At 38.2% G+C, this 25,718-nt stretch overlaps 3 protein-coding genes and 1 long non-coding RNA gene across 9 annotated transcripts in view; all 4 read right to left on the bottom strand.

The window, feature by feature from the left end:
• Nucleotides 1–139: 139 nt before the first annotated feature.
• LOC117394179 (CMRF35-like molecule 8) lies at nt 140–3,760 on the bottom strand. 5 transcript variants are annotated; one of them, XM_033992224.3, is made up of 6 exons: nt 3,472–3,760; nt 2,945–3,262; nt 2,342–2,450; nt 1,840–1,952; nt 1,459–1,499; nt 140–1,167 (listed from the first exon to the last, which is right to left on the bottom strand). In XM_033992224.3, the coding sequence occupies exons 1-6, from the start codon at nt 3,539–3,541 to the stop codon at nt 991–993; spliced, it is 828 nt and encodes a 275-aa protein (XP_033848115.3). In that variant the 5' UTR covers nt 3,542–3,760; the 3' UTR covers nt 140–990. The 5 variants fall into 5 exon arrangements, 4 of the variants coding, with proteins under 4 accessions (XP_033848115.3, XP_033848125.3, XP_033848135.3 ...); XM_033992234.3 differs by having other exon boundaries at nt 1,468–1,499; XM_033992244.3 differs by lacking the exon at nt 3,472–3,760 and adding an exon at nt 3,406–3,452.
• Nucleotides 3,761–4,098: 338 nt separating this feature from the next.
• LOC117435552 (CMRF35-like molecule 1) lies at nt 4,099–11,186 on the bottom strand. The gene is made up of 7 exons (XM_034911195.2): nt 10,940–11,186; nt 9,642–9,962; nt 8,639–8,935; nt 8,010–8,184; nt 7,265–7,359; nt 5,277–5,314; nt 4,099–4,939 (listed from the first exon to the last, which is right to left on the bottom strand). The coding sequence occupies exons 1-7, from the start codon at nt 10,998–11,000 to the stop codon at nt 4,790–4,792; spliced, it is 1,137 nt and encodes a 378-aa protein (XP_034767086.2). The 5' UTR covers nt 11,001–11,186; the 3' UTR covers nt 4,099–4,789.
• Nucleotides 11,187–13,755: 2,569 nt separating this feature from the next.
• LOC131702792 (uncharacterized) lies at nt 13,756–15,776 on the bottom strand. Its single transcript, XR_009309542.1, has 4 exons — nt 15,532–15,776; nt 15,004–15,104; nt 14,693–14,739; nt 13,756–14,434 (listed from the first exon to the last, which is right to left on the bottom strand). It is a non-coding gene; the product is annotated as an uncharacterized LOC131702792 (long non-coding RNA).
• Nucleotides 15,777–24,323: 8,547 nt separating this feature from the next.
• LOC117397424 (probable inactive serine/threonine-protein kinase gdt6) overlaps nt 24,324–25,718 on the bottom strand; it is an 8,130-nt gene continuing 6,735 nt past the window's right edge. For both annotated transcript variants that reach the window (XM_059005062.1, XM_059005061.1), the window contains exons 5-6: nt 25,480–25,520; nt 24,324–24,519 (exon numbers count right to left, since the gene is read on the bottom strand). In XM_059005062.1, coding sequence (XP_058861045.1) covers nt 24,331–24,519; nt 25,480–25,520 — 230 coding nt within the window. In that variant the 3' untranslated portion in view covers nt 24,324–24,330. The remainder of the gene's footprint in view (nt 24,520–25,479; nt 25,521–25,718) is intronic.

The raw sequence follows: 25,718 nt of genomic DNA, 5'->3' as shown, positions 1-25,718 counted from the left end.
AAAAAAATATATTTGTTTGTAGGTATGTTCTTTGCCGAAGAACTGTTTGTAAAATCAATAGCACTATTTTATTAGATTGAGGAACTGAGGAATATTTACATGAAGCAAGGACATATAGTTTTTATTCTGCATACACAGGTTGCTTAACACAAATATTTTATTAAAAATGTAAAAATTGCACATGACTTCAAGCTTTAACAATTATTTCCACTGACTTGGGACAAATTCTGTTCAATACAATATAAAACATTTAGATATCAAAATAAAATATAAAAATGTTTCTTTTTTTTCTAACCCTATTTTTTAAAAATTACATCTCTGTTCTGTCTTAGAACTGAGCCCACATCCGTGCTGAAGGGAATGAACCATGTACAATATAACCATACATGGACGTAGTTGGTCTGTGGTCAGGAGAGTGAGGTTATTTATTAACTACTAACATGTTCATATGATTTACATTCTAGGTTAGATAATATCACTGAGCACCACTAGTTTCCTGATCAGCCTAGATCCAAAAACAGGTTTCAGGTGAACTAAGACTGGACTGTCAATATCTCCTATGAACAAAGCTGCCAGAAATGCATCAGCAATTTAGGAATATATGAAACATGTGTAATTATGTGCAGTCTTGAATATGGAAGCACCTGCCGTCCATCAGTGTGTCATGCCTATCAGGCTGAACCTAATTTTCAAGAGGAAGAAGCAGATTTTATATATCACATAATGCATGTCATTTATTCAGCTTCCATTAGAAATCCATCGTTCCTATATCGAAATTGTGTTTTTGCCCAACCCCTGTGTACAGAGTGTGGCACGCATCGACTACAGACTATGTACAGAGTGCGGCACGCATAGACTACAAACAGTGTACAGAGTGCGGCACGCATAGACTACAGACTGTGTACAGAGTGCGGCACGCATAGACTACAATCTAGCAAACAATAAACTAGTAGTCACAGACATGCCCATATAAATAAACTCTCTGGTTGGTTATTTGAATTTGATTGCGACTGTGGAATATTCCACTGTTTCTGCGGATACTGGAACTGATCCAGAATGGAACTCCGGATGATCCACACCCCGCAGGTTAGCGTAGAGCATTGAGGGGTCTTCGGGTGGTCCTGAGTGGAATGCTATGGAGGAGTAGGTAATGGGTACACTGGGCTGCTGCAAGACAAGAAGCAAATATAATTAGTGGGGACTATAATGGAGATGCAAATATAGAAACACAGATACAAATACAGCTGTTGTACAACAAACTGTGATTGCTGTGTTCATTCATTTAACACCTTTGTGTTAAAAAAAAATAATTCTTTATAATTGCATGCACTATTTTTGTATCTATTTTTTCAAATAGGAACACATTTTTTGTATATGAATAAGGATTGGAATAATGGTGATCATGTAAAGAAATGACATTTTAGTTCACATTATAATTCTAAGAATAAATGAACATACATTACATACAGGAGGGATATCTTCAGAACTCCTCGGCACTGCTATATTAAAAAGAAAAAGAAAGGTCATTGGTTTCTTGTGTTAGTTGAATTTGCAATTATTTTAATATTTCAATATACAAGCAATGATAAGCATTTTAGTTAAAACAGAGTTGGAGAAAAATTAACAACACAAAAGTGTCCTGAAATCAGTCTATAGTGGAGCTAATTCAATACACAGTTAAGCTAGGTTAGAAAAAAAAGTGATAATAATCAGTGCATGCTATAAACAGTTAATGTGAGACCATACTCATTTGGCTCAGGCTACCACATTGCTGATGACATTTGGATTTAAAAGGTTAGCTTGCACAGCTTGTATTTCCCCGCTTGAAAAAAGACTTACTCTTCTGCTTCTGTTTCTTAAATATTACAATAATGAATGCAGTAGAAATCAGCACGATGGCCAGCAATCCCAGCACAGCACTGAGGGGTATGATCCATTTCATTTCAACAGTGCTGAGAATTTCAAAAACAGCAACAATTAAATACAATGCTCCCTCACCAAGACACCCCTGACTGTGAAACAAGCTCACCAGAAAACACAATTCCTGCTGTACATTCAGCCCCATTCATAGCATTTTAAGGACAGTGAGAGAGGGTTAAAAGTTCATTTTCACTTTACAAACCACAGAGAATCTTTAAAAACAGTCCTGAAAAAGGATTCTTAAAAACATTTTTCATTTTTCATAATTAGGGCCCACAGTATTTAACCCAGCTATCACCACCAAGTTATTAGAGTTATCAGTGTATGGAGTTGCGTGGCTACAGGGTGCAAGGTTTATAAAAATCGAATGAAACCACTGAGATTGTTCAATGAATTGTTTTAACTTGTCTGGCAGGACGACCTTGGAAAGTCTGCACTCTGAGTCTTGGAATCAGACGTCGGGTGATCGGCAATGCTGCTTGAACTTGTAGTTGTAGTTTTAGGAGAGGTGAGCTTTGCCTGAGTGGGAGCTGCCAATATAATCATACCCATCAATACAGTACAGCCTTTAATTACATTCTACTGACTGTTCTCTATAATATAAAGAACAGTATCTTTAACATCAAGAACATTCTCTGCATTATAAAATTGGAAGAAAAGTAAAGACAGATATGTCTGGAGCCTAATCAATTAACAGAACCAGCAAACACACATGCATGTATTGTCTTGTTATTGTATTGTATATATTGATTGTGTTATCTTGTCAGTGAAACGCAGGGTAACAAGCGTTTGCTGCTGCTAATTGTTTCCATTCTTAGAAAATAACCAATGTCCAGATGTTGCAATATTATCAAGAAGTGAAACATAGAACAATGCATTACTCAAGATTATCAAGTTCCTCACTGCTGCCATTGTTTGCTGCTCAGGAACCTAACATGATCTAAACTGAGTTGTCAAGCCTCCAGTTTATAACCATAGTCAGTGCTATCAACCCCTTTTAAATAAATACATAAATATACTTTACCTGGTAATAAAGAAAGGGCAACAGAAAAATACACGTTCTCGTTCACACCACATCTGTAAATTCCAGCATCTTGCCTATTGAAGTTATGGATTGTTACATACATTCTTCCCAAATGTTGTGTGATTGATACTCTTCCACGGTATGCCTCATGCACAAAACCATGTGAAATAGCAATGTTGGCACAGTCTCCAGCAGGATTGATAACTTTACAACAGAACATCACTTGATTATAAAACAAACGGTCCAAAGGATAGAATATCGTCACTGATTCTCCTTCCTTTAATGTAAATGGTTTCTGCCCAGTTACACAATAAGAATCTGTAAGGAAATACCAAAATTTTACTGTTCATTTTGCATGTGTTTTGTATCAAAAGATACAAAACACATGCAAGCACACACACATACACACGCAAGCACACACACACACTCTCACATGTAACATATACCCATTTAACTCTTACAAGAGGTGCTTGATTAATGACTCGATCTCTGTAATTCCTTCTTGTAAACTAAACTCAATCTCTTACCTAAAATCAGAAGAAAAAGCAGGAAAGCCCATCGCCCAATCATTGTTCTGTTCAAGTTGAAAATCTGCATTCAGTAACAGAGCAGTGCTATGTGGGTACTTCTCCTTTTTAGATTCCAGTTACTGTTTCAATCAGGAAACCTGATAAAGCTTTGGCGTGTTGGGACAGCCTTCTGTGGTCAAAGCATTTAACCAGCATGGCGGTCTCTCAATCTACTTCCTGGTCAGTGGATTCTGAGGAGATGTACTGTAGGTCAGCAGTAGTGGTGTAGCTAGGGGAGGAGGGCGGGGGGAGGGGGGGTAAGGTCATCAGTGTTCAGTGCTCTCACTCAGACCACGAGTGGAAGATGTTATTTTTCACATAGAGGAAAGAGGAAGTTCAATGGCTGCTTGTGATCCGTTTCCACAGAAACCAAAGATAAATGGATTATGATTTTACATGTGGTTAAACTCTGTTATTGTTTAGAAATCTCCAAAGAGTAAAAACTGATCATAGGCCATATGCATGTGCAGAGCAACAGGACATCCGGCTGCAGTATATTTAATATTACTGAATGTGACCCAATTCACAGTCAGGATCTATATCACTGATACAGTTTGAGAATTTATCAACAACCATGACACCTAATTATTATGTATTTATATATTTTATTTCAACAGCATGTACAAAAGTTGTATATCAAGACAGAGATACAAAAGCGTTACTAGCATAGTGAAAGCAGTAATCCTCAGCTAGGCCTGGTAGCACAGCTACACAGATACAATAGATCAGAGATATGAACAGATTAAACCAAATCAATGCTACACAGGCGATAGAATTGTCAGAAAAGTCATACAATTCTTGAATAATGATTAAGATATCATACACAAATAAACTATAAAAAAGCAATTTAATTAATCATCAATACAAACCAAATCCTGAAAAATGAACCCACTGCCGAAATAAAGCATTTAGTTGATAACCCACTTTGTCATGGTGACTGAGGTGAGTATCTCTGAAAACAAATCTAAAAAGGCACACTATTTACTGTGTTGTATTTATTAACTAATTGAAAATAATATTGAAGGCAACAGCTATATGCCATTTACAGTGCACTTAACGATAACGTGTTCATTTCCTGCTAACCAGCTATTCACACAAGGAGGTATAGTTTCTGTGATTCAAGCACTTCATGCAGGGGTCCCAGGACTGGATTAACATCCAGGCACTCTGGGGACATTCCCCCATGACAGTAACCCCACTGGACTCTTGGTGTTTTCCAAACTGCGCCTCTGTGTGACTGCTGGTCAAGTCAATATCAATGGAACAGTCCTCAGAATCAGAATGCAAGGACGGAATACTCCACAGACTCAGACCTCTGCGGTGCTTCGGTTTGCCTCTGGGAAGGGTTCACATTTGCATAGATTCCGTCACCTGCTGGCGTCTGTGCATTGTTCTGAAATCTTACTGTCGTATATGTTACGGAAGGCTAAAGGAAGAAACATGCTTTATTTATTATTATTATTATTATTATTATTATTATTATTATTATTATTATTATTATTATTATTATTATTTATTAGTTTGAATTGCTATAGTATGTGTTTTTTTAAATTGTACTGCTAAATAAATATTTTATTTATCTTCTATATATTTTAGATTTACTCATATTTAATAATGGGATATGGATTTTGTACTATAATTTATAAGGTAACACTTTGTATATACCAGTACATTTGTTATTCAATATTTAATCAATTAAATACTTATCTGCTACAATAAACATCTTCTGACATTTTAAAATAGGTTAATATTGAGGGTCTTACTGGTGTGCTGCTCCTTATGGCCCCTTTTTGTTTATCCCCTGAAATAAAAAATACATAAAGTGTTATGAAGTATTTTACTTTAAAGCAGTTTATATACTGTGCTGGATTTGTAACGCTTTGTATTTCAGAAGGTCATTAGCCTGCAGGAAAAACCCATCCAAAATAATTAACAAAACCAGAAATAAACAAGTCAGACATTTAATTTGGGAGCTTGTAAGTAGTAACAATTAAAACTATGTTTTTTGTTTTTGTAACAGGGCGGAGGCTGGGTGCGAACTGGTTACCCTGCACACAGCAAGCGAGCGTCTTAACACAATGCAAAAGAGCCAGGCTCATCTGCATTCGTGGTTTTAGAGCTTTTAACTGCAGTGTGTCACACAACACCGCCTGTTACATGGTCATGCAATGTGTCCTTGCAAAGTGGTGACCAAATTAAAACACTGCACACAATAAGGCTAGTAGTTTAGCATTATTAAAAACTATTCATTTGTTAATCAGTTAATAAAAGGGTTTTTAGGTTGGATTTTAAACAGTGGGATTGTCTGACCAATGGTTGTAATCAATTCCAAAGACTAGGTGCAGGGGTAGGAGAATGTGCTTTCACCCCTACTACTCATTTGAACCTCGGAGATCCCAACAAACCTACATCATTGTGACCCGAGAAGGGGCATACAGAGTTAACAATTCTCCATGAGGACCACTAAGCGCCAGGTGAACAGCAGGATCTTAAAGAGGAAGTTGCAGGGTTCCGAAAAACATATCGTTATACGTCCCCACATGTTGCTAAACAACTGAAACAACTTTTTATACTTAGAACTTTAAAGTCTGTTTCAAAGCTCTTTTCAAAATGACCGTTCTAGTGCAATGGGGTTTGAGATCTGTCATCTAAATCACATTTTATTTACGTACCACATCATGCATCAGTATTGCTGTGTTACCTGTTTGACAATGTGGGCAATAACCCTTACGCTATCAGTGCACTAGAGCGGCCATTCTGAAAAGAGCTTTAAAACAGACTTTAAAGGTATAAATGTATGAAGTTGTCAGGATGTTAACAATAAAAAGGAAAATGACAGGTACGTTATTTAAACAGTTGTAGCGACACGTGGGGACGTGTAACTCTATATTTTTCCGAACCCCGCTACTTACTCTTTAAATCCAGCTCTAAAGCGTACAGTAAAGCCAGCATAGAGAGGTCTAAACTTGGAGATGTGGTCAGGCTAATACAAGATATCTTCCTGTTTACTGATGAGGACACATGGTTTTTTCTCAGAAATGCATTGCTGTAACACATGTTGCCACAGTGTTAGTAACACTTCTCTAGCCCTGCCTCTGCTATGTGTGACTGACTATGCTTCAGCTGTGCTTTGCAAAGCTTTTAAAGTTTGCAAAAGTTATCCAATTGTTCTTGAAATCATCCATTTTACTGCAATATCATTTACTTATGCAGGTCTAAAGTTATTGGTATTTGGATTCTAAAACATAACATTTGGAAGGTAATATTGGGAAAACTTTTCCTTGTGACTCTAATTACTGTGCATGTACAGAGTAGTTACTTTGTAATACATGTGCACTTACACATAATTACAATGTTATTATGCATAGTACTTAATGTGTACATCTTCTTGCACCCTAACCCTAACCCTTTTCTGATATAATTGTGTACGCACATATATCATGCAAAAAGATGCACACGTACATTGTAACTATGCACAATAACATTGTAATTATGTATAAGTACACATGTCTTTACTAAGTAACTACTATGTAAATACACAGTAATTATAGACACTTAATGTAACAGGATGTGTCAGTGTCCATGGACAGAGAGTACTACATTATGAACATCTGTGGGGTCAGAAATCAAGCTCAAGTACACAAAAGCCCAGGGAGGTATTTCCCACATTTGTGGTTGATGATGGTGTTGTGATTACGTCACACAGTAGTATCCGATTCAAACGAAGAGAGTATTTTGTACTGTCACTTACTGTTCATCTTCATCCTGATAATTAGACAAAACACACACAAGAATAGCAGGCATCCACAGACGACTGAAAGAATTATCAGTAAATTACTGGCATCTCTAGAAATAATAGAGAAGAAACAGTTAGCCAGTTTCAAAGCAACCTGATAATACAGCCCCAAAATATTAAATCCCTTTAGAGACAAGCAAATGCAGGCTTTACAGTAATGTCCCTCTTTAAAGTGTATGCCTATTCAAAACTTCAAAATCCAATCCCTGCTTCATACTGAAGTGGTTCACTGAGGACATGGAAAAGAAAAGAAAAAAATAACCAAATGAAAATGTAAATTCTGATCTGTGTAGAAACAGTACAAAGAAAACAGTAACTTTCTATGACCAATGTTCAGACTAGCCTGTGTGTTTTCATAGTGCGTCTACTTCTCAGAGGATTGAATTGTAATGGATTGGCATCGCAGTCTGTTGAATACAATGGAGAAGCCGGGTCTGGACATGAAACATGAACCTCACCGCTCGTAGGCACACCTCTTACCATTCAACTATCCTTCAAGACATTACACGTCACGCAACCAAAGAGAAATACAGAGAACCTCAAATACGTGTCTCAAGATCACCCAGCCTAATGGAAATGATGAGATCCTGAGACAACTGCCATGTGATTTTCATTCTCATGTCCTCAGTAAAGTAAGTGTATAATGCACTGATAGTTCACGCCCATCAAGCTGATTCACAGTATAGAAGTGAGACTGTACTGTGAAGTAGTGGGTCCTGTTTGTCCAGGAGATGAAGAGGTGTTCACAGCAGTGCTTGCAGTGGCTGGGGCTGTTCTTTCTGTTGTTGGTGTTGGTGTTGTAGCAGTTGGTGTTGTTGTTGTTGTTGTTGTTGTTGTTGTTGTTGTTGTTGTCTTAGCGGTTGGTTTCAACGTTCCTGTTGAAATACACGAACAATTAAAACTGGAGGAATGTGGGAATCCTGATAGATTAATCTTGTTTTAATAATCTCAACATTTCACACTTTAATAAATGATTTCATTGCAGGAACTCGTTCACTAGAGCACTGAAGAGCATGAAGCATTTCAATTGTTACCTTTGTTTCCTTTCCTATCTATAACGGCTTGTATTTTGTGTTTACTATCTGTTTTTTTCGTGTGTATTTGTTTCCTCAGTTTCCTGTTTGCTTGCTTTCTTAGACTTGCGTGTAAATCACAGTGACATTTAACTAAACTGAAGTAATCTGATATTTCTGGTGTTAAGAAGGGGTTTCGTACCTTTGACAGTGAGGTGAACTGCATTGCCCTAATCTGGTATCAATGTTCTTTTAATTCCACACCAGTATCACAGTTAACTATATCTGGTATCATTACAGTAAGACATTCGATTACCTTTGTTGACAGTGAGATACACAGAAGTGCCTTCATCATAGCCAGTTCTTTCTATTCCACACCAGTACCGTCCTTCATCCTCTTCTCTCAGATCCCTCATAGTTACAGTGAACACTCCTTCAGTTTTATTATCACTGATGGAGATCCTGTTTGGTGTCTTGGTCTCATCCGTTTTCACCAGAACAGTACTGTCTTTAAAAATCCTTCCTTTACTCCAGTATTTCAAATAGTCATTAAAGCCTTTATCATAACGACACTGGATAGTCACCAGTCCCTGAATCCAGCCAGTCACCATGTCTGAAGGGGCACAAAAGTAGTAAAATCTTTCTTGTTATACGTTATAGTCCCACAAGTGTAATAAACTGTTGCTAATAAATAAATATGAAGACCAGGAGAGAACGAAACAGAGATGTGAGCCTGATTTTACAAAACTTTACAAAAATGGAAAAAGGATCTTTATACGGTAACGTTTCCCTCCTTCCTGAGATCCTGAAATCAGTTGTATATTTTCTTTAGAGTTGTATATCTTAGTACAATTGAAAAGAAGATTCCTATCATCAAGGTATAGTTTAGTTTTTTTATGCACATTTCATTTTTTAGGTTTAAATATTGTGGTTATGTTGTAGTTCTCTGTTTGGTTTTTCTTGTCACATTCTGCTTGTCCAGCAGTACAATCCAAGTTTCTGTGTGTTTGTTGTTGCTGTTGTTCTTTAAATTACAGAAACATTAAATAGGCTTTTTATCCATGTAAGACCCTTTACTCTGGGGCCTCATTCACAAAGCTGTAACTCACGAGTCATTTCAAGCATGATTTTATAAGCCTGTTGCTTGTTAATCATGAAACTGTTCTGTTAATGAAGCCACCAATAATCTAGAAGTTCTGTCATTGTCAAATTATATTTTATTCAGAATAACAATCTTTGGGTAACTTAAAGCATTGTGAACAGGGCCCGTTACCACAGTTAACTATATCTGGTATCGCTACAGTAAGACATTTGATTACCTTTGTTGACAGTGAGATACACTGAAGTGCCTTCATCATAGCCACTTCTTTCTATTCTACACCAGTACCATCCTTCATCCTCTTCTCTCAGATCCCTCATAGTTACAGTGAACACTCCTTCAGTTTTATTATCACTGATGGAGATGGTGTCGTTTGTCTGAAGGCCATTAGATCTTACCACAGTGTCACAGAAGGTCTGGGTGAGTCCTTTACACCAGTATTTCACACTGTCCTTGTAGTCTTTGCCATAACGACACTGGATAGTCACTGATTCCCGAAGCAAGCCGTTCACCTGGTCTGGTCCAGAAAGGGCTGCAGCACCTGTATCAAAGTGTGTAGTACAGAGTACAGTATATATGTGGCAGACAACATCCTGAATTAGGCATTGTGGCAAGGCTGAGGCTTTGCACCTGTAAATAGTTTTTGTTTCTTGTTTGGGTTTTAATAAATACAGATTGTTTAAAATGAAGTATGTGCTAGATATGATAGGGCTGGGGTATTTTACTGTATTTAATCCTGAATTTAACTCAATCTGTAGTATTTTGTATTTCACTTGCACTCGTATCTAACCCTGATGTAACTATCAATACCGTTATCTGCTCTTGAACTGCCCCGACATCAAATCGTACTGTGTTCTGTATTTGCTCTTATTAGGACTGAAGTCATTGTATTTTGTATATTGCTCTTAATTGTACTGTAATGAATTTTTTGTATACAACTGTAAGTTGCCCTGAGTAAGGGCGTCTGCTAAGAAATTAAGAAATAAATAAATAAATAAATAAATAAATAAATAAATAAATAATTGATTAATTGATTATCAATTAACCCTGACCACATGCTTTAAAAGGGTCTCGAAAGGCCAGCTCTTGTTTTCTTCAAGCCAGAAGTGAAGGGCTGTAAGTAGGTGGAGAACCAGCTTGACTGAGTGAGCAAGTGGGCAAATACCAAAAATGCATCGTCAATGCTGATAAGAGCTGCAAGGTCCTCAAGCATTAACCACAGTGCTACAATAACGATCTCCTCACTTTGGTCAATAAAAGGGCATTTCTTTGGATCCCAGCTTCATACATGATATACAGTATTTAACAAATGATAAGCGCTCAGCTACAGTACAAAGGAACTTAATATGCAGGTCCTGAGAACAGAAATGCAGACACGTTTATTAATGAACAGCTTGTTCAGAAACACGGTCTACTACTCTCCCTGTTTAACAATATCACAATATGACACGGAAATACTTAAACTGTCCTTCCCTGTCATTGTAAAATAGTGAAAAATAAATCGTGAAATGAGTTTACCTGACAGAATAGCCACAAGCATGAGGAGCTTCATTTCAGACGCTGGTATGTGTGCAGGCATGAAAAACGTTCTTCAACCTGAGTTGTTCTTCATTTCCTTCCTTTTTTTAGTGTTAACCACATTGCAAGTCTGCAAAACATGACCCCCGTGCAATTCAATGCAATTTGATAAAGCATGCCCTATTAAGTTTATAATTCATTAGAATAAGTTATTCGTCCCAGTTCGGCCTCTGGATCATAGTTACTTCTTTGGGCTATGGGGGATGTTAATGCTTATAGATCTGGCTGCTGGTCCCACATCTAAAGGGGAGACGACAGCCACTGCCCTCTAAAAGAGGAACTGTTCAGATGCCAGTCAGCTGGGTTGACCATGACGAAGCCACGCCCCCAACATTATTATTATTTGTTTATTTAGCAGACGCTTTTATCCAAGGCAACTTACAGAGACTAGGGTGTGTAAACTATGCATCAGCTGCAGAGTGACTTACAATTACATCTCACCCGAAAGACGGAGCACAAGGAGGTTAAGTGACTTGCTCAGAGTCTCACAATGAGTCAGTGGCTGAGGTGGGATTTGAACCGGGGACCTCCTGGTCACAAGCCCTTTTCTTTAACCACTGGACCATACAGCCTCCTAACATTACTCTCCAATGATTCCAAGCAACAGACACACAATAAAGACGCTTTATATATTAAATAGGACAAACACGTTTCCGACGAAGTAGGGATCTATCTTAACTGCAAATTAAGACCAGTATGGTGAATAGCAGTGCATATTAAGATGTACTGAGTATGTTATTAAGCTTTTACCCTATTTATTGTCATGTGTAAGTACATTTATCTTCCATGTTGCTTGCAGGGACCCAAGTGCTTTCGATTGTAGATTATCCGGTTATACCCATCATTCACCATTCTCATTTACAGACATCAAATGAGTTTCCTTACAGGTAAACAGACCCAATAAACAGGTACAATGACAGTGGTCATGTGGAATTACCACATAGATCACATTGAGCGTTTGGGAAGCAGATAAAACCGAATAGAAAATTCAACTAGCCAATTGGAATAGCTTTGCACTTCCAGTTCCACAAAATCAGGGGGTGGTGTTTGAGATTAAATGACAATTTACAGGTTAGTTTAACTGCAATTTATACACGAGAACGGTGGATATTAATCATGAGATTTAGATTGGGTGACTTTCTGGAACCATATCAAGCCTAGCCTAGTAAATGGATGTGGTCATAAAAAGAATTAGTAATATGCAACACTGCACATTTCCGTGTGTTAATCTGGTGTGCTGCAAACTGAACAGTGTTTGTGATTTGAAGCTTTCATAGCCCTTGCCTTGGACAGCCACCCTGAAAGCACAAATCCCTTTGCAGTTTCAATTTGAATTAAGACTTTAAGTTTCTGAAGCACAAACCATCATCATGTATTTTATTGCATTCATTTTCTCTTTCATTTAGTCACCTACTCGTGGAAGACGGTGGTACTGTGGTATTCACAGTGGCTTCAGTGGTTGTTGCTGTTCTTTCTATTGAAGTTGATGTGGTTGGTGTTGTTCTCAAAGGAGTCGGTTTCAAACTTCCTGTTTAAAGATATGAACATTTCAAACTGAAATAATCTAGAAATCTTGGTTCTGTATGTTTACCTTGATCAGCTGAATATGTTGTGTTCATCAATTATCTCATTGTAAGGACTCAATCACTAGAACACTGCTAGTACTTGATTTCACATGCCTTACTCTTCAAATGAGCTACGATTCAACACCAAGATGCTTATTGGAGATTTAAATAGGTGTTGATCTTTTTAAATAAATAAATTTGATACAATTATTTATGCCTGGTAAACTGAATCTGATATTACTATAGTTAGGAAGGTCGTTACCTTTGTTGACAGTGAGATACACAGAAGTGCCTTCATCATAGCCAGTTCTTTCTATTCCACACCAGTACCGTCCTTCATCCTCTTCTCTCAGATCCCTCACAGTTGCAGTGAACACTATTCCAGTTTTATTGTCACTGATGGAGATCCTGTCATTTGTCTGGGGGGCTGTCGGTTCTGAACAGAGTGGTGCAGATCTTCACCCCAGTATTTCACATGGTCCCTGTAGTATGGATCATATTGACGCTGGATAGTCACTGATTCCTTTATCCAGCCGATCGCTACAAACTTGGTCCTGTAATTGCATTTGAATCTGGCCACCCATGTATGAATAAATATTATATATACATATACTTTTTAGCAAAATGTACATATATTGAGAAGTGTGTTGCAAATAAAATGAAAGGGTCTTCCATCATTGTGAGAAGAGGAAGTAGTGTACAAGTGCATGTGTGTAAGCTACTCAAAAATAAGCTTGATTTCATTGTCCTTGGCACAACGCTTATCACCTGTCTGAAGTGCTGTGAATACAAATCAAGTGTTTATTAGATGTTTTGATATGAGGCTGATATGGTAAACTTGTAGCCTTGCCAGTAAAATTAAGATCTTGCCATTTGCACAACTCCATTGCACGGGAAAAAGAGATTTGCCAATCAGATTGGCCCAAACCTCTCTTTTCATAGAGAAAACAATGACATTTCATTTCCTTCCCCATACCCAAAGTCCTGAGTAACACAGCAGCACCCTCTGCACAAGAATCACTCTGTTTTGTGTTCTTAGTGATTCAATGAAAGCTAAACTCAATTCCCCTGAGCGCCAGCCCTGTGCCACTTGCTTATTTCCTTTCTCTCCTAAAAGAAACTCACATCTGGAACCTTTTTGTAAATGTATTTTCGTTTATTGATCTGAAAACTCATGAAAAACAGCAGCATAGTCGAGGTTAAACATGGATAAACTGAGTTCACCCACTTCTGATTTGAGGAATATGGAGTTTAGCCAAATCCAGGCTATATCAAGGGTTAAAACCAAGGCATTTTCCAATGCATTATTTAAAGTGACTCAGGTGCATTTCATATTGCCCTACATATAGGTCACTTGGAATTACAATTCAGGCATGTCTGGGTTAATGAAGGGTCTTCTGATTAGCTAACCCACAATTCAGCATGACCATCACCCCTGACCCACGTGTAATCCTCGGAGTATCACATAGGTTCCTTTACCCACTTCTGTTACACATGGCAGATGAATGAACAGGTCGTTTCCAGTTGCAGACTCCCAGGTTGTTCAGCGATTTGAAATGGTATCTCACTGAAGTCCTCGTAAGCCTGATTATATCGTCTTGTGTAGAAATGGACTGGATGTGCAGCACTAAGAGGTCAAGTGAGCCACTCAAACAGTGTACTCTAGTTACTGCCAGTGAGCTGATGATGATGATGATGATGATGATGATGATGATGATGATGATGATGATGATGATGATGATGATGATGCTGCTGCTGATGATGATGATGATGATGATGATGATGATGATGATGATGATGATGATGATGATGATGATGACGTGTCATTTCACAAGTCTGTGATATCTGGTGTGAGGTTCTCAAAAGAGCGCTGTAAAAGATAATGGGGGAAGACTATTTACTGATTCAAGTATATCCCTAGTGCTTTATGTCAGTATCCTTTGGTTACGTACAGATGGGCAGAAATACCCATTTTTGTAATGCCTGAAGAACTGCATATAATTGACCATGCTTTCTTTGTGTTGAGAGATTGTGCTTCAGTAACTTTTACAAGTGCTTGTTTACAGTTGCATGGGAGCAGTATGTTCATTTTCTATGGCCTATGAAGGATTCATCAAAATCAGAATACCTCTCTACAGGTCATCTCATTGCTCTATTCTCCTTAATTAGAGTTCACTGAAAGTAAAGAAAAGGGTATTATTATTATTATTATTATTATTATTATTATTATTATTATTATTATTATTATTATTATTATCGTAGTAGTACAGTATTAATATTGCATATCGTCATGAAAACTATGCTGGCTTCATAGCTAAATTGAAGTGTAAGTCATTATTTAGCAAGACAATATTGTAACTGGAAAGAAAGACAAGCAGAAAGACAAACACTTTTTTTTTTAAATGCCTAAAGAAATAGAAAAATATATAACATACGTACTTGTCCGTTTTCCATTTTTCCAAATAAAATATACAACTACAAACGTTAGTATGAACAGCAAAGCTGAACAGGAAAGGCCGATTATTTCCGCTGTGGAAAGCCTGCAGAAAAGAGAGACACACAGGGTGCGTGACACACAGGGTGCGTGACACACAGGGTGTTTTTGCATAAGTACAACAATGACCCAGTTGATTGTGTTTTATACAATTACTGTAAATTCTCATGTGATTATTAGGTGTATACAGTGGTGCAAACTATTAGTTTTGTAAGCATCACAATACAAAACAAATCATTTGATCTTCAAAACCAATCACCGTAATGCAAGTTTTTGGTATGGGTGGTTCTCCCAGATTGTGAGATTTTGTATTTGGGCATCAAAAGAGAAAGCACAGTACGGCACGTGTGATTAAAATTAGTAGAACAATTTCTATAAGATTTAGGCAGGAAAGGCTGGAATTATTTGTTTTGTCATGCGTTTGTCAAGAGGAGAGCTGGCTGTATCAGTGAATTCTAACAGCTCTGCTGTACCTGAACTGCTGGATGTGCTGAGGACGGGTTGTGGAGTTGGTTGTTGTGTTCCAGTTTGGTGTTGCTGGGGTAGTTGCAGAAATGATTGTTGAGTTAGTTGTCTCGGTGGTAGTTGTTATTAAAGGGGTAGTTGTTGTTAAAGGGGTAGTTGTTGAGTTGGTTGTTTCTAGGGTAGTTGTTGTTAACGGGGTAGTTGTTGTTAATGGGGTAGTTGTTAAAGGGGTAGTTGTTGTTAAAGGGTTAGTTGTTAAAGGGGTGGTTGTTGTTAATGGGGTAGTTGTTAAAGGGGTAGTTGTTGTTAAAGGGTTAGTTGTTAAAGGGGTGGTTGTTGTTAATGGGGTAGTTGTTGTTAAAGGGGTAGTTGTTGTTAAAGGGGAAGTTGTTGTTAAAGGGGTAGTTGTTGATAAATGGGAAGTTGTTGTTAAAGGGGTAGTTGTTGTTAAAGGGGTAGTTGTTAAAGCGGTAGTTGTTGTTAAAGGGGAAGTTGTTGTTAAAGGGTTAGTTGTTAAAGGGGTATTTGTTGTTAGTGGGGTAGTTGTTGTTAAAGGGTTAGTTGTTAAAGGGGTAGTTGTTGTTAATGGGGTAGTTGTTGTTAAAGGGGTAGTTGTTGTTAAAGGGGTAGTTGTTGATAAAGGGGTAGTTGTTGTTAAAGGGGAAGTTGTTGTTAAAGGGGTAGTTGTTGTTAAAGGGGTAGTTGTTAAAGCGGTAGTTGTTGTTAAAGGGGAAGTTGTTGTTAAAGGGTTAGTTGTTAAAGGGGTAGTTGTTGTTAAAGGGGTAGTTGTTGTTAAAGGGGTAGTTGTTGTTAAAGGGGAAGTTGTTGTTAAAGGGGAAGTTGTTGTTAATGGGGTAGTTGTTGTTAAAGGGGTAGTTGTTGTTAAAGGGGAAGTTGTTGTTAAAGGGGTAGTTGTTAAAGCGGTAGTTGTTGTTAAAGGGGTAGTTGCTGTTAATGGGGTAGTTGTTGATAAAGGGGTAGTTGTTGAGTTGGTTGTTTCTGGGGTAGTTGTTGTTAAAGGAGTAGTTGTTGTTAAAGGGGTAGTTGTTGATAAAGGGGTAGTTGTTAAAGGGGTAGTTGTTGCTAAAGGGTTAGTTGTTAAAGGGGTAGTTGTTGTTAATGGGGTAGTTGTTGTTAAAGGGGTAGTTGTTGAGTTGGTTATTTCTGGGGTAGTTGTTGTTAAAGGGGTAGTTGTTAAAGGGGTAGTTGTTGTTAAAGGGGAAGTTGTTGTTAAAGGGGTTGTTGTTAAAGGAGTAGTTGTTGTTAAAGGGGTAGTTGTTAAAGGGATAGTTGTTGTTAAAGGGGTAGTTCTTGTTAAAGGGGAAGTTGTTGTTAAAGGGGTAGTTGCTGTTAATGGGGTAGTTGTTGTTAAAGGGGTAGTTGTTGAGTTGGTCGTTTCTAGGGTAGTTGTTGTTAAAGGGGTAGTTGTTGTTAAAGGGGTAGTTGTTGATAAAGGGGTAGTTGTTAAAGGGGTAGCTGTTGTTAAAGGGTTAGTTGTTAAAGGAGTAGTTGTTGTTAATGGGGTAGTTGTTGTTAAAGGGGAAGTTGTTGTTAAAGGGGTAGTTGTTAAAGGGGAAGTGGTTGTTAAAGGGGTAGTTGTTATTAAAGGGGTAGTTGTTGTTGAGTTAGTTGTCTCGTTGGTAGTTGTTATTAAAGGGGTAGTTGTTGTTGAGTTAGTTGTCTCAGTGGTAGTTGTTATTAAAGGGGTAGTTGTTGTTAATGGGGTAGCTGTTAAAGGGGTAGTTGTTGAGTTGCTTGTTTCTGGGGTAGTTGTTATTAAAGGGGTAGTTGATGTTAATGGGGTAGTTGTTGTTAAAGGGGTAGTTGTTGAGTTGGTTGTTTCTGGGGTAGTTGTTATTAAAGGGGTAGTTGTTGTTAATGGGGTAGTTGTTGTTAAAGGGGTAGTTGTTGAGTTGGTTGTTTCTGGGGTAGTTGTTGTTAAAGGGGTAGTTGTTGTTAAAGGGGTAGTTGTTGTTGAAGGGGTAGTTGTTGAGTTGGTTGTTTCTGGGGTAGTTGTTATTAAAGGGGTAGTTGTTGTTAATGGGGTAGTTGTTGTTAAAGGGGTAGTTGTTGAGTTGGTTGTTTCTGGGGTAGTTGTTATTAAAGGGGTAGTTGTTGTTAATGGGGTAGTTGTTGTTAAAGGGGTAGTTGTTGAGTTGGTTGTTTCTGGGGTAGTTGTTGTTAAAGGGGTAGTTGTTGTTAAAGGGGTAGTTGTTGTTACTGGGGAGGTTGTTGTTGTTAAAGGGGTAATTGTTGATAAAGGGGTAGTTGTTGTTAATGGGATAGTTGATATTAAAGGGGTAGTTGTTGTTAAAGGGGTAGTTGTTGAGTCTGTTGTTTCTGGGGTAATTGTTCCTGTTGAGCTTGTTGTTGTTGGTGGTGGGATAGTTGCTGTTGTGTTTGTCGGGTCCAGTACAGTTGTTGTTGTGGGAGGTATTGCCATGTTCAGGATAGTTGCTGTTGTGTTTGTCGGGTCCAGTACAGTTGTTGTTGTGGGAGGTATTGCCATGTTCAGGGTAGTTGCTGTTGTGTTTGTCGGGTCCAGTACAGTTGTTGTTGTGGGAGGTATTGCCATGTTCAGGGTAGTTGCTGTTGTGTTTGTCGGGTCCAGTACAGTTGTTGTTGTGGGAGGTATTGCCATGTTCAGGGTAGTTGCTGTTGTGTTTGTCGGGTCCAGTACAGTTGTTGTTGTGGGAGGTATTGCCATGTTCAGGGTAGTTGCTGTTGTGTTTGTCGGGTCCAGTACAGTTGTTGTTGTGGGAGGTATTGCCATGTTCAGGGTAGTTGTTGTGTTCAGGATGTTTGTCATTCCTGGGGTAGCTGCCATGGTAGTTGCCATGGTCACAAATCTTGCAGTGTCTGGGATTGTTAATGTTGTCTGGATGGTTCTAACTGCTGGCATGGTTGTCATTGCCAGGATAATTGTCATTGCCAGTATAGATGCCATAGTCGTAGCTATCGCTGTGGTGACAAAACAAAAATGGCTAACTACACCGTGTAACAATTTTTTTTTTTTTTTGGTTCCTGGGTAGTAAGTGTTATTTCCTAATTGCTTATGCCTCAAAAGTATAGAAAATGGCTATTATTCCCCACAAACTTTGCTTTTGTGACCAGGACAGTGATATTTTGAAATGTACCTATTTTCCAGAACATTCCAGATAGATTCAGTGCTGAGTAAACTTGGAGTAACTTCTAGAACTTTCTAGAACTTTCCAGTAATATAAATAGTAGTATAAATACAGGGGCCTTAAGCCCACCAGTTCAGTTTAGTTCCAGCTGCCTAAGTGGATACATATCTGCATTTTTCTGAGATGGCATCAAGGTCATAGGAGACTTCAAAATGGTGGCATTCCTGATGGGTCTCCAAGGCGGTTTTACCAAGTTTCCCTGCTATCTTTGCCTTTGGGACAGCAGGGACACCAAGGCACACTACCACAGGCGGGACTGGCCACAGCGGACCGAGTTCTCTGTGGGGAGGAACAAAGTCAAGTGGGAGCCACTGGTGGACCCCCGGAAGGTGCTGATGCCACCACTGCACATCAAATTGGGCCTTATGAAACAATTTGTCAGAGCTCTAGATAAGGAGTCGGCAGCCTTCAAGTACCTTCAAGACTTCTTCCCTAAGCTGTCTGAGGCAAAGGTCAAAGCCGGTGTCTTCGTCGGACCACAGATAAAGAAGATCCTGGAGTGCAATGAATTCCCCAAGAAGCTCACTAGTAAGGAGAAAGCGGCTTGGAACAGCTTTGTCGCAGTGGTTCGGGGCTTCCTGGGCAATCACAAGGCCGAAAACTATGTGGAGCTGGTTGAAACTCTGGTGAAGAACTATGGCACAATGGGCTGTAGGATGTCCCTCAAAGTCCATATCCTTGATGCTCATCTTGATAAATTCAAGGAGAACATGGGAGCGTACTCGGAGGAGCAAGGCAAGCGCTTCCACCAGGATATACTGGACTTTGAACGCTGCTACCAAGGACAGTATAACGAGAACATGATGGGAGACTACATCTGGGGGCTGATTCGTGAAAGTGATTTACAGTATAATCGTAAATCTCGAAAAACTACTCACTTCTAAATCTTTTGTAGTCATTTTTGTATTACTTTAGTATAAATACTTGTTAATTTGGATTCATATGTTGTTTTTTTCTGACTTCATGTGAACGAAAAGACACAAATTCGCCCGTTTTCTCATTGGAAATAGGTAAATTTCAAAATATCACTGTCCTGGTCACAAAAGCAAAGTCTGTGGGGAATAATAGCCATTTTCTATACTTTTGAGGCATAAGCAATTAGGAAATAACACTTACTACCCAGGAACAAAAATTGTGTTACATAGTGCTATTACTTTGATAAAGGTGCTATTCAGAAACCCCACAGGGTCTGCTGCTTCTTTTGAAGCCTACCGTTTGATCAAAATGTACAGCTGATTGTACATTCACTTTTAAGATAGCAATCATGCAGACTACCAATTTCCACAGTATAAATATTGCAAAGTCTCTTTCCTTTTCAAAATGTACCTATTTTATCCACAGCACAGGAGCCACAGATTCCCCGTTGCCTACCTTGTTTAATGCCCTGACTTCCTATTTTCTTCTTGTTTCTCATGTTTTTTTCACTGTTAACTATTTTTGCCTTACCCGCTTAGAGCCCCTCTGTTTATACATTGCTCCCATCTATCCCTTGAATGCTGACACACTCACCTGTGTTCAGATCAGCGCCTTGCCTCTTCTATTGCTTTGAAGTACGTGGCGTCCGTCCACCATGAAACAGATGGTTTTATCAGAACAAACACCCTGACTCTCGTCTTCCTGTATCAGCTCCCTTCCCCTCCTCAGAATGACTGATTAGTTGGTTTGCAATGTTTGTCGTGACAACAGATAGTAGCGTTCAGTGTTGTATTTAATAATCTGGCTTTGACTGAGTTTCCTCGTAAGAATCGATTTGTTCGGTAACAGCAGTTTCTGTTTAGTTAGTTATCTTTTGCGTTTTAGCGTTTCAGTGCCTTTTCTTGGTATTTAAAGCCATACAAAGCTATATATTATCAGCAGTTTGCATGTTTCGAAAGCAATTGAAAAGAGTTGACCTATGGTCACATCACATCTTTCGCTTTACATTGAGTGAGGTTAATGCCAGTCACTTGAGTATTTATGTCTTTATTATCTACGAAACAGCGATAACAGTTTTCTTTTATTGCAGCTCTTTCAAACATTTGGTTCCTTTTTCGATGGAAACTCAATGGCATTTAAACATTGTTTAAATGGTCAAAAGAAATAACAATTCAAGTCCAACACAGATGCCCTGAATATCAAAAGCCTCTTTCTGTCTCTGTTTTAACCCGACTCTTATCACAAACGTTGTTCCCATCAGACAATCAAACACTTGTCTGCTGTTTTCAGGCAGTGGAATGGGTGCAGTTTACATAAAGGTGGCGGAATAACTATTCAGTATTTAAATGGAGGCTAAATAGGAGGCTGTGTGGTCCTGTGGTTAAAGAAAAGGGCTTGTAACCAGGAGGTCCCCGGTTCCAATCCCACCTCAGCCACTGACTCATTGTGTTACCCTGAGCAAGTCACTTAACCTCCTTGTGCTCCGTCTTTCAGATGAGATGTAGTTGTAAGTGACTCTGCAGCTGATGCATAGTTCACACACCCTAGTCTCTGTAAGTCGCCTTGGATAAAGGCGTCTGCTAAATAAACAAATAATAATAATAAATGAGGAACCTTTACGTTAATGACGCAAGTTTTTACATTTCAGGATTTCAATCAATGGACAGGTGGGATTGAAATGTCGTAAAGGCAAGTCAGGAGATATGGAGAAACGAGAGAACGCAATAACAAAACAAGTACATCATGACAAAGAGAAACAAAGCAACGTTGGAGAGCTCCTATCTTAATGTTGCCAATGTTCTGTGTATGTACTGTATTTAATTGTAGTTTCATGTACCCGGTTATGGAGGATATTTTATGCCAAAATCAAAAATAAATAAATAAATGAATACATAAATGAATATAGAAATAAATATAGAAATAAATAAATGTCAAAATAAATAAATAAATAAATAAACATGTATTTATTTATAAGCCTATATGTGTTTATTTATTCGTTTATTTTTTTATTTTGGCATCAAATATCCTCCATATCCGGTTGCACGTTATGAAAATGAATAACTCTTGAGTGTATAATAGGATGTCATAAACACCCGGTGCCAAAGAATGACAGAGCTGTACTTGCAACGCATGACTCCTCAGGGTGCTTGACTCCAAACCCTCTTTAACTTCGTCACATAAATACAACATCGTAGCTTTACCCCTTCGAGATGTTCATAGCACTTGCTCTTCTGTAAGGTCCAAGTCGGTGGGGTCCCTTTGACGACACACCCTCGGGGTATACCTTCAGCGTCACCTGTGATTCCTTACTGTCTCTTTCCACCTCTAAAATCGCAGCAATCTCTAGCAGCACATTGGGCTCCATCACCATGGTCATCAGAGTCACCGCACCCACATCAGAGCCTGATAATCCCATTATAGACGCAGCCTATTTGAAATAGGTTCCCGTCTCCATTAGGATTCTAAAACAGGCGGAACCAGATTCAATCCGACCTCATCAACCCTTTAGATGTTTTGCGCGGGGGGTATGTTAATTAGGTATGCACTTAATCTGCATAGCATTCCTCATACTGTCGGAATTGGGTTTTTTGCGACTGTTCTCATCCTTCCTGCCTGTCCTTTTTTGCTCGGAACACGAAAAACAGCTGAAAAGTTAAAACTCCGCCACAAAAGCGCTCCACGACGGTCGGAAAAGCTTTGATATGCAAGGCCAGAACATTTAATAATCTAAATAATCTTAATGATTTTAATAATCTAAACAGCGCCACGCAAAATGTATAACCTAGATTTCCCTTCAAATTTATTTTATGATGTCTAGTCAAAAACATGGGTAATTCCTGCAAAAACAGGTGGTCAAGGACTTCAAATGAATCTACAACAGCTGTCGAACGCACACATGTTGTGAGTGAGCAATGCCATTCAGTGTTGTAATGAGTCTCCCCCTTGTGGACGATAATAAGAAAAACAAGCAACCTGCAGATAAACTCACATTTTAAAATAGGCATTTTAATTCTCTGCTACAGAAAATAATATCATGATATCAAATTATATAAAATGTAACAAAAAAGAGACATTATAAAAGCACAGTTCATCCCAGTTCAAGCTGGGCTGCTGCTAATGGAAACGGAGGAGTCTGACTTCAGCTTGGTTTCACACCCCAGTCCCAATGCGATGGAGATGAGGAACAAGCTGTTGTGCTGCAGTGTGTTAGTTACTCAATAGGGGGCGCTCTCTTGTCTCCCCCTAGATCATTGGGTGTTGTTCGAGGTTGCCTGGATCTTGAGGATGTAATATGAAAACATACTGGCACATATATATATATATATATATATATATATATATATATATATATATATATATATATATATATATATATATATATATATATATATATATATATATATATATATATATATATATATATATATATATATATATAGGAGGCTGTGTGGTCCAATGCTTAAAGAAAAGGGCTTGTAACCAGGAGGTCCCCGGTTCAAATCCCACCTCAGCCACTGACTCATTGTGTGACCCTGAGCAAGTCACTTAACCTCCTTGTGCTCCGTCTTTCGGGTGAGAAGTAATTGTAAGCGCTTTCGATTACCTGATTAAAACCATGGATAATGACGCACTGCTATCTCCGTTTCTGTCATCCCCTGTGGAAGAACGATGAATCTTGCAGATTGTTTTGGTTCCACGGTTTTATATGCCGCTGGACCTCGTGCTTCCCTTTTCTGACGGGGCTCGTGTGAATAATCACTGAGATGAAAGGTACAGTGAGAGAGAGACTGGAGCAGTAGCCAACCCCAGAGACAGGAGGAAGAGTTCCTCCATTGTTTAACCCCATTCATTTGCCAGCCTGATCATTTGACATTACATCACTCCAAACAGTAACTTTGGCGCCCGTAAATTTAGCTTGCTTTTATTATGTATTATGTAGAAGAGATTGAACTCGGTTTGCAGTGACAGCTTATAGAGGGTGTTTCTTTGCTAATCACACGCAATTGTGATTGCAAAATACCTTTCTGGTCTTCTGGATATGTATCAGTGGCAGCTTAATGAGTACTGTCTCCCCCTTGTGGATGGCGTTGGAAAAACAAGCTTCCTCATTTGCAGACCAACCCAGAGATGTTTAATATACCTCAGAACATAAAGAAATATATATAATGACAAAAAAGTAATTGACTAACTGATGACTCACTATTTTAAAATTAAGTATTTCTAGATAGAGATCTGTGTACTGTTTTTTTATATAGATAGATAGCTATCCTTCAAATTCAATTCAATTTCTGCAGTAATGATGACGTCACCACAACACATGTACAGTATTAAATCTTGCGCTTTTCATAGCTTATGTTGACAGTGTTGGTGAGCTGCAAATACTGAAATGAGACTAAAGCCATGCTACTGACCTTAAATATAAAAATTACAGTTAATAAAATAGACAATAGTTTAAGAGCGTCATTATTTCTTTACATGTGTCTTTATTCACCTTGGCCTACACGACTGCTTTAAAAACTACAATAATATAATAAATTAAAACAATTACAAAAAATAATATTAATAATAATACAAATACTCTACACTGTGATCCTATAGGGTGGAATAAAATATCTCACCTACAGAAACAGGCCTGTGTCAAGCAAGTGTGAGGAGAGATTGAACACATTACAACACGCAGCCATAAAGCGAGCCCGTAAAGGGTTAAAATGTTGCTTCTTTGGATTTATTTAATGCTATTTCTGCATATTCTGTGGTTTCTGATGGAATAGATTTTGGCTTCAGTCTTTTACTAGTTTGTATTTCAGCGTAGGTCACTTCTGGCTTGTTGTCTGGATTCTGGGTCACACAATCAATATTTGCGTACATATTGTCCTCCAGTTTCAAAGAACTCTGCAAAAAGAAGAACAGTTTCAATATTCACAGCTCTGGACAAAAGTTTTGCATCACCCTAGAGTTTTAGGATTGAGACATAATTAAAAAAAAAACTATGTGAACATAATTTAGATATTTTATTTAACATTGTGTAATCAAAGAAACTGCAAAATGATATTGCAAAAGCCATAACAGTAATACAGTATTTCATGTCAGATTTCGAAATGTCACATTTATCCATTTTTGTCAGTTTTTCTATAAAGTGGTATATAATTCAATATGTTAACATTGTTCAACAGGTTTCATTTGACTTGATGAAGCATTTTTTTTTAATTCTCTAGGGTGATGCAACACTGTTGGCCATGGCTGTAAGCAAACTGTACATGAAATTTAGAAAGTAAGTTTACCACATCAATGATATGGTGCGTTGATGTGATAAACTTACTTTCTAATCACCCTGTAATCTGGACCCTCAGATTAGTTACCTAATACAGTTTCATATTCCATAATTAACTAACAGCGCCCTTCTGTTGCATAGTAATTAGCCCTCACGACTGTTAAAACGCTGAAACAGAATTGTGCCATACTCTTGAATAATTTCCACCTCTTGACTCTTTCCGGACATAGTTAATTGCCTCATTATGGTTCTTCCATCGACTGTGGTGTCCAGACATAACCAAGCAGGTTCTTAGGCAATGTAACTTTTCAGAATGGATAATCGATTACACAACAGCCACATGACCGAGATCAGCCAACAGACCATAACCAAAGGTCAGGACAACAGTTCAAAAGATCCTGATGATATTTATAACGTGTAATGTTCCGTGGTGTACGTTTTGAAAACCAGCTGAAAACTTATCTTTGATAGGACAGCGTTACTAATACTGCAGGATTTTGAAAGCAGTGGTCTTTCAGTGGCACTACAAAATGTCCTGCTAGTGTGTGTGAAGAATTGAGAACAATGTAATATCAGAATACCTTTCTATTGCTGTCTTGGATCAGTCCCTCTTCTGAATTTACTGAAAGTACAAAATACATATATAAACATTTTTAGTGATTTAAAAGAAATTTGGTGAGGTTTTACATGTCGTGAGCATGTTTCTAGTTTTATACTTTGATGATCATGGTGTGAAACATGCCAACTGCTGGCTCTATCTCATATCAAATATACTGAAAAACTATAAAGTTAAAAATCGTAAGTTTAGATGCAAAGGAAT

Source organism: Acipenser ruthenus, chromosome 30 (genome assembly GCF_902713425.1).
Source record: "Acipenser ruthenus chromosome 30, fAciRut3.2 maternal haplotype, whole genome shotgun sequence".
NCBI lineage: Eukaryota > Metazoa > Chordata > Actinopteri > Acipenseriformes > Acipenseridae > Acipenser > Acipenser ruthenus.
The sequence above is the reverse complement of the archived record's forward strand: the minus strand, read 5'-3'. Positions and strand labels throughout refer to the sequence as shown.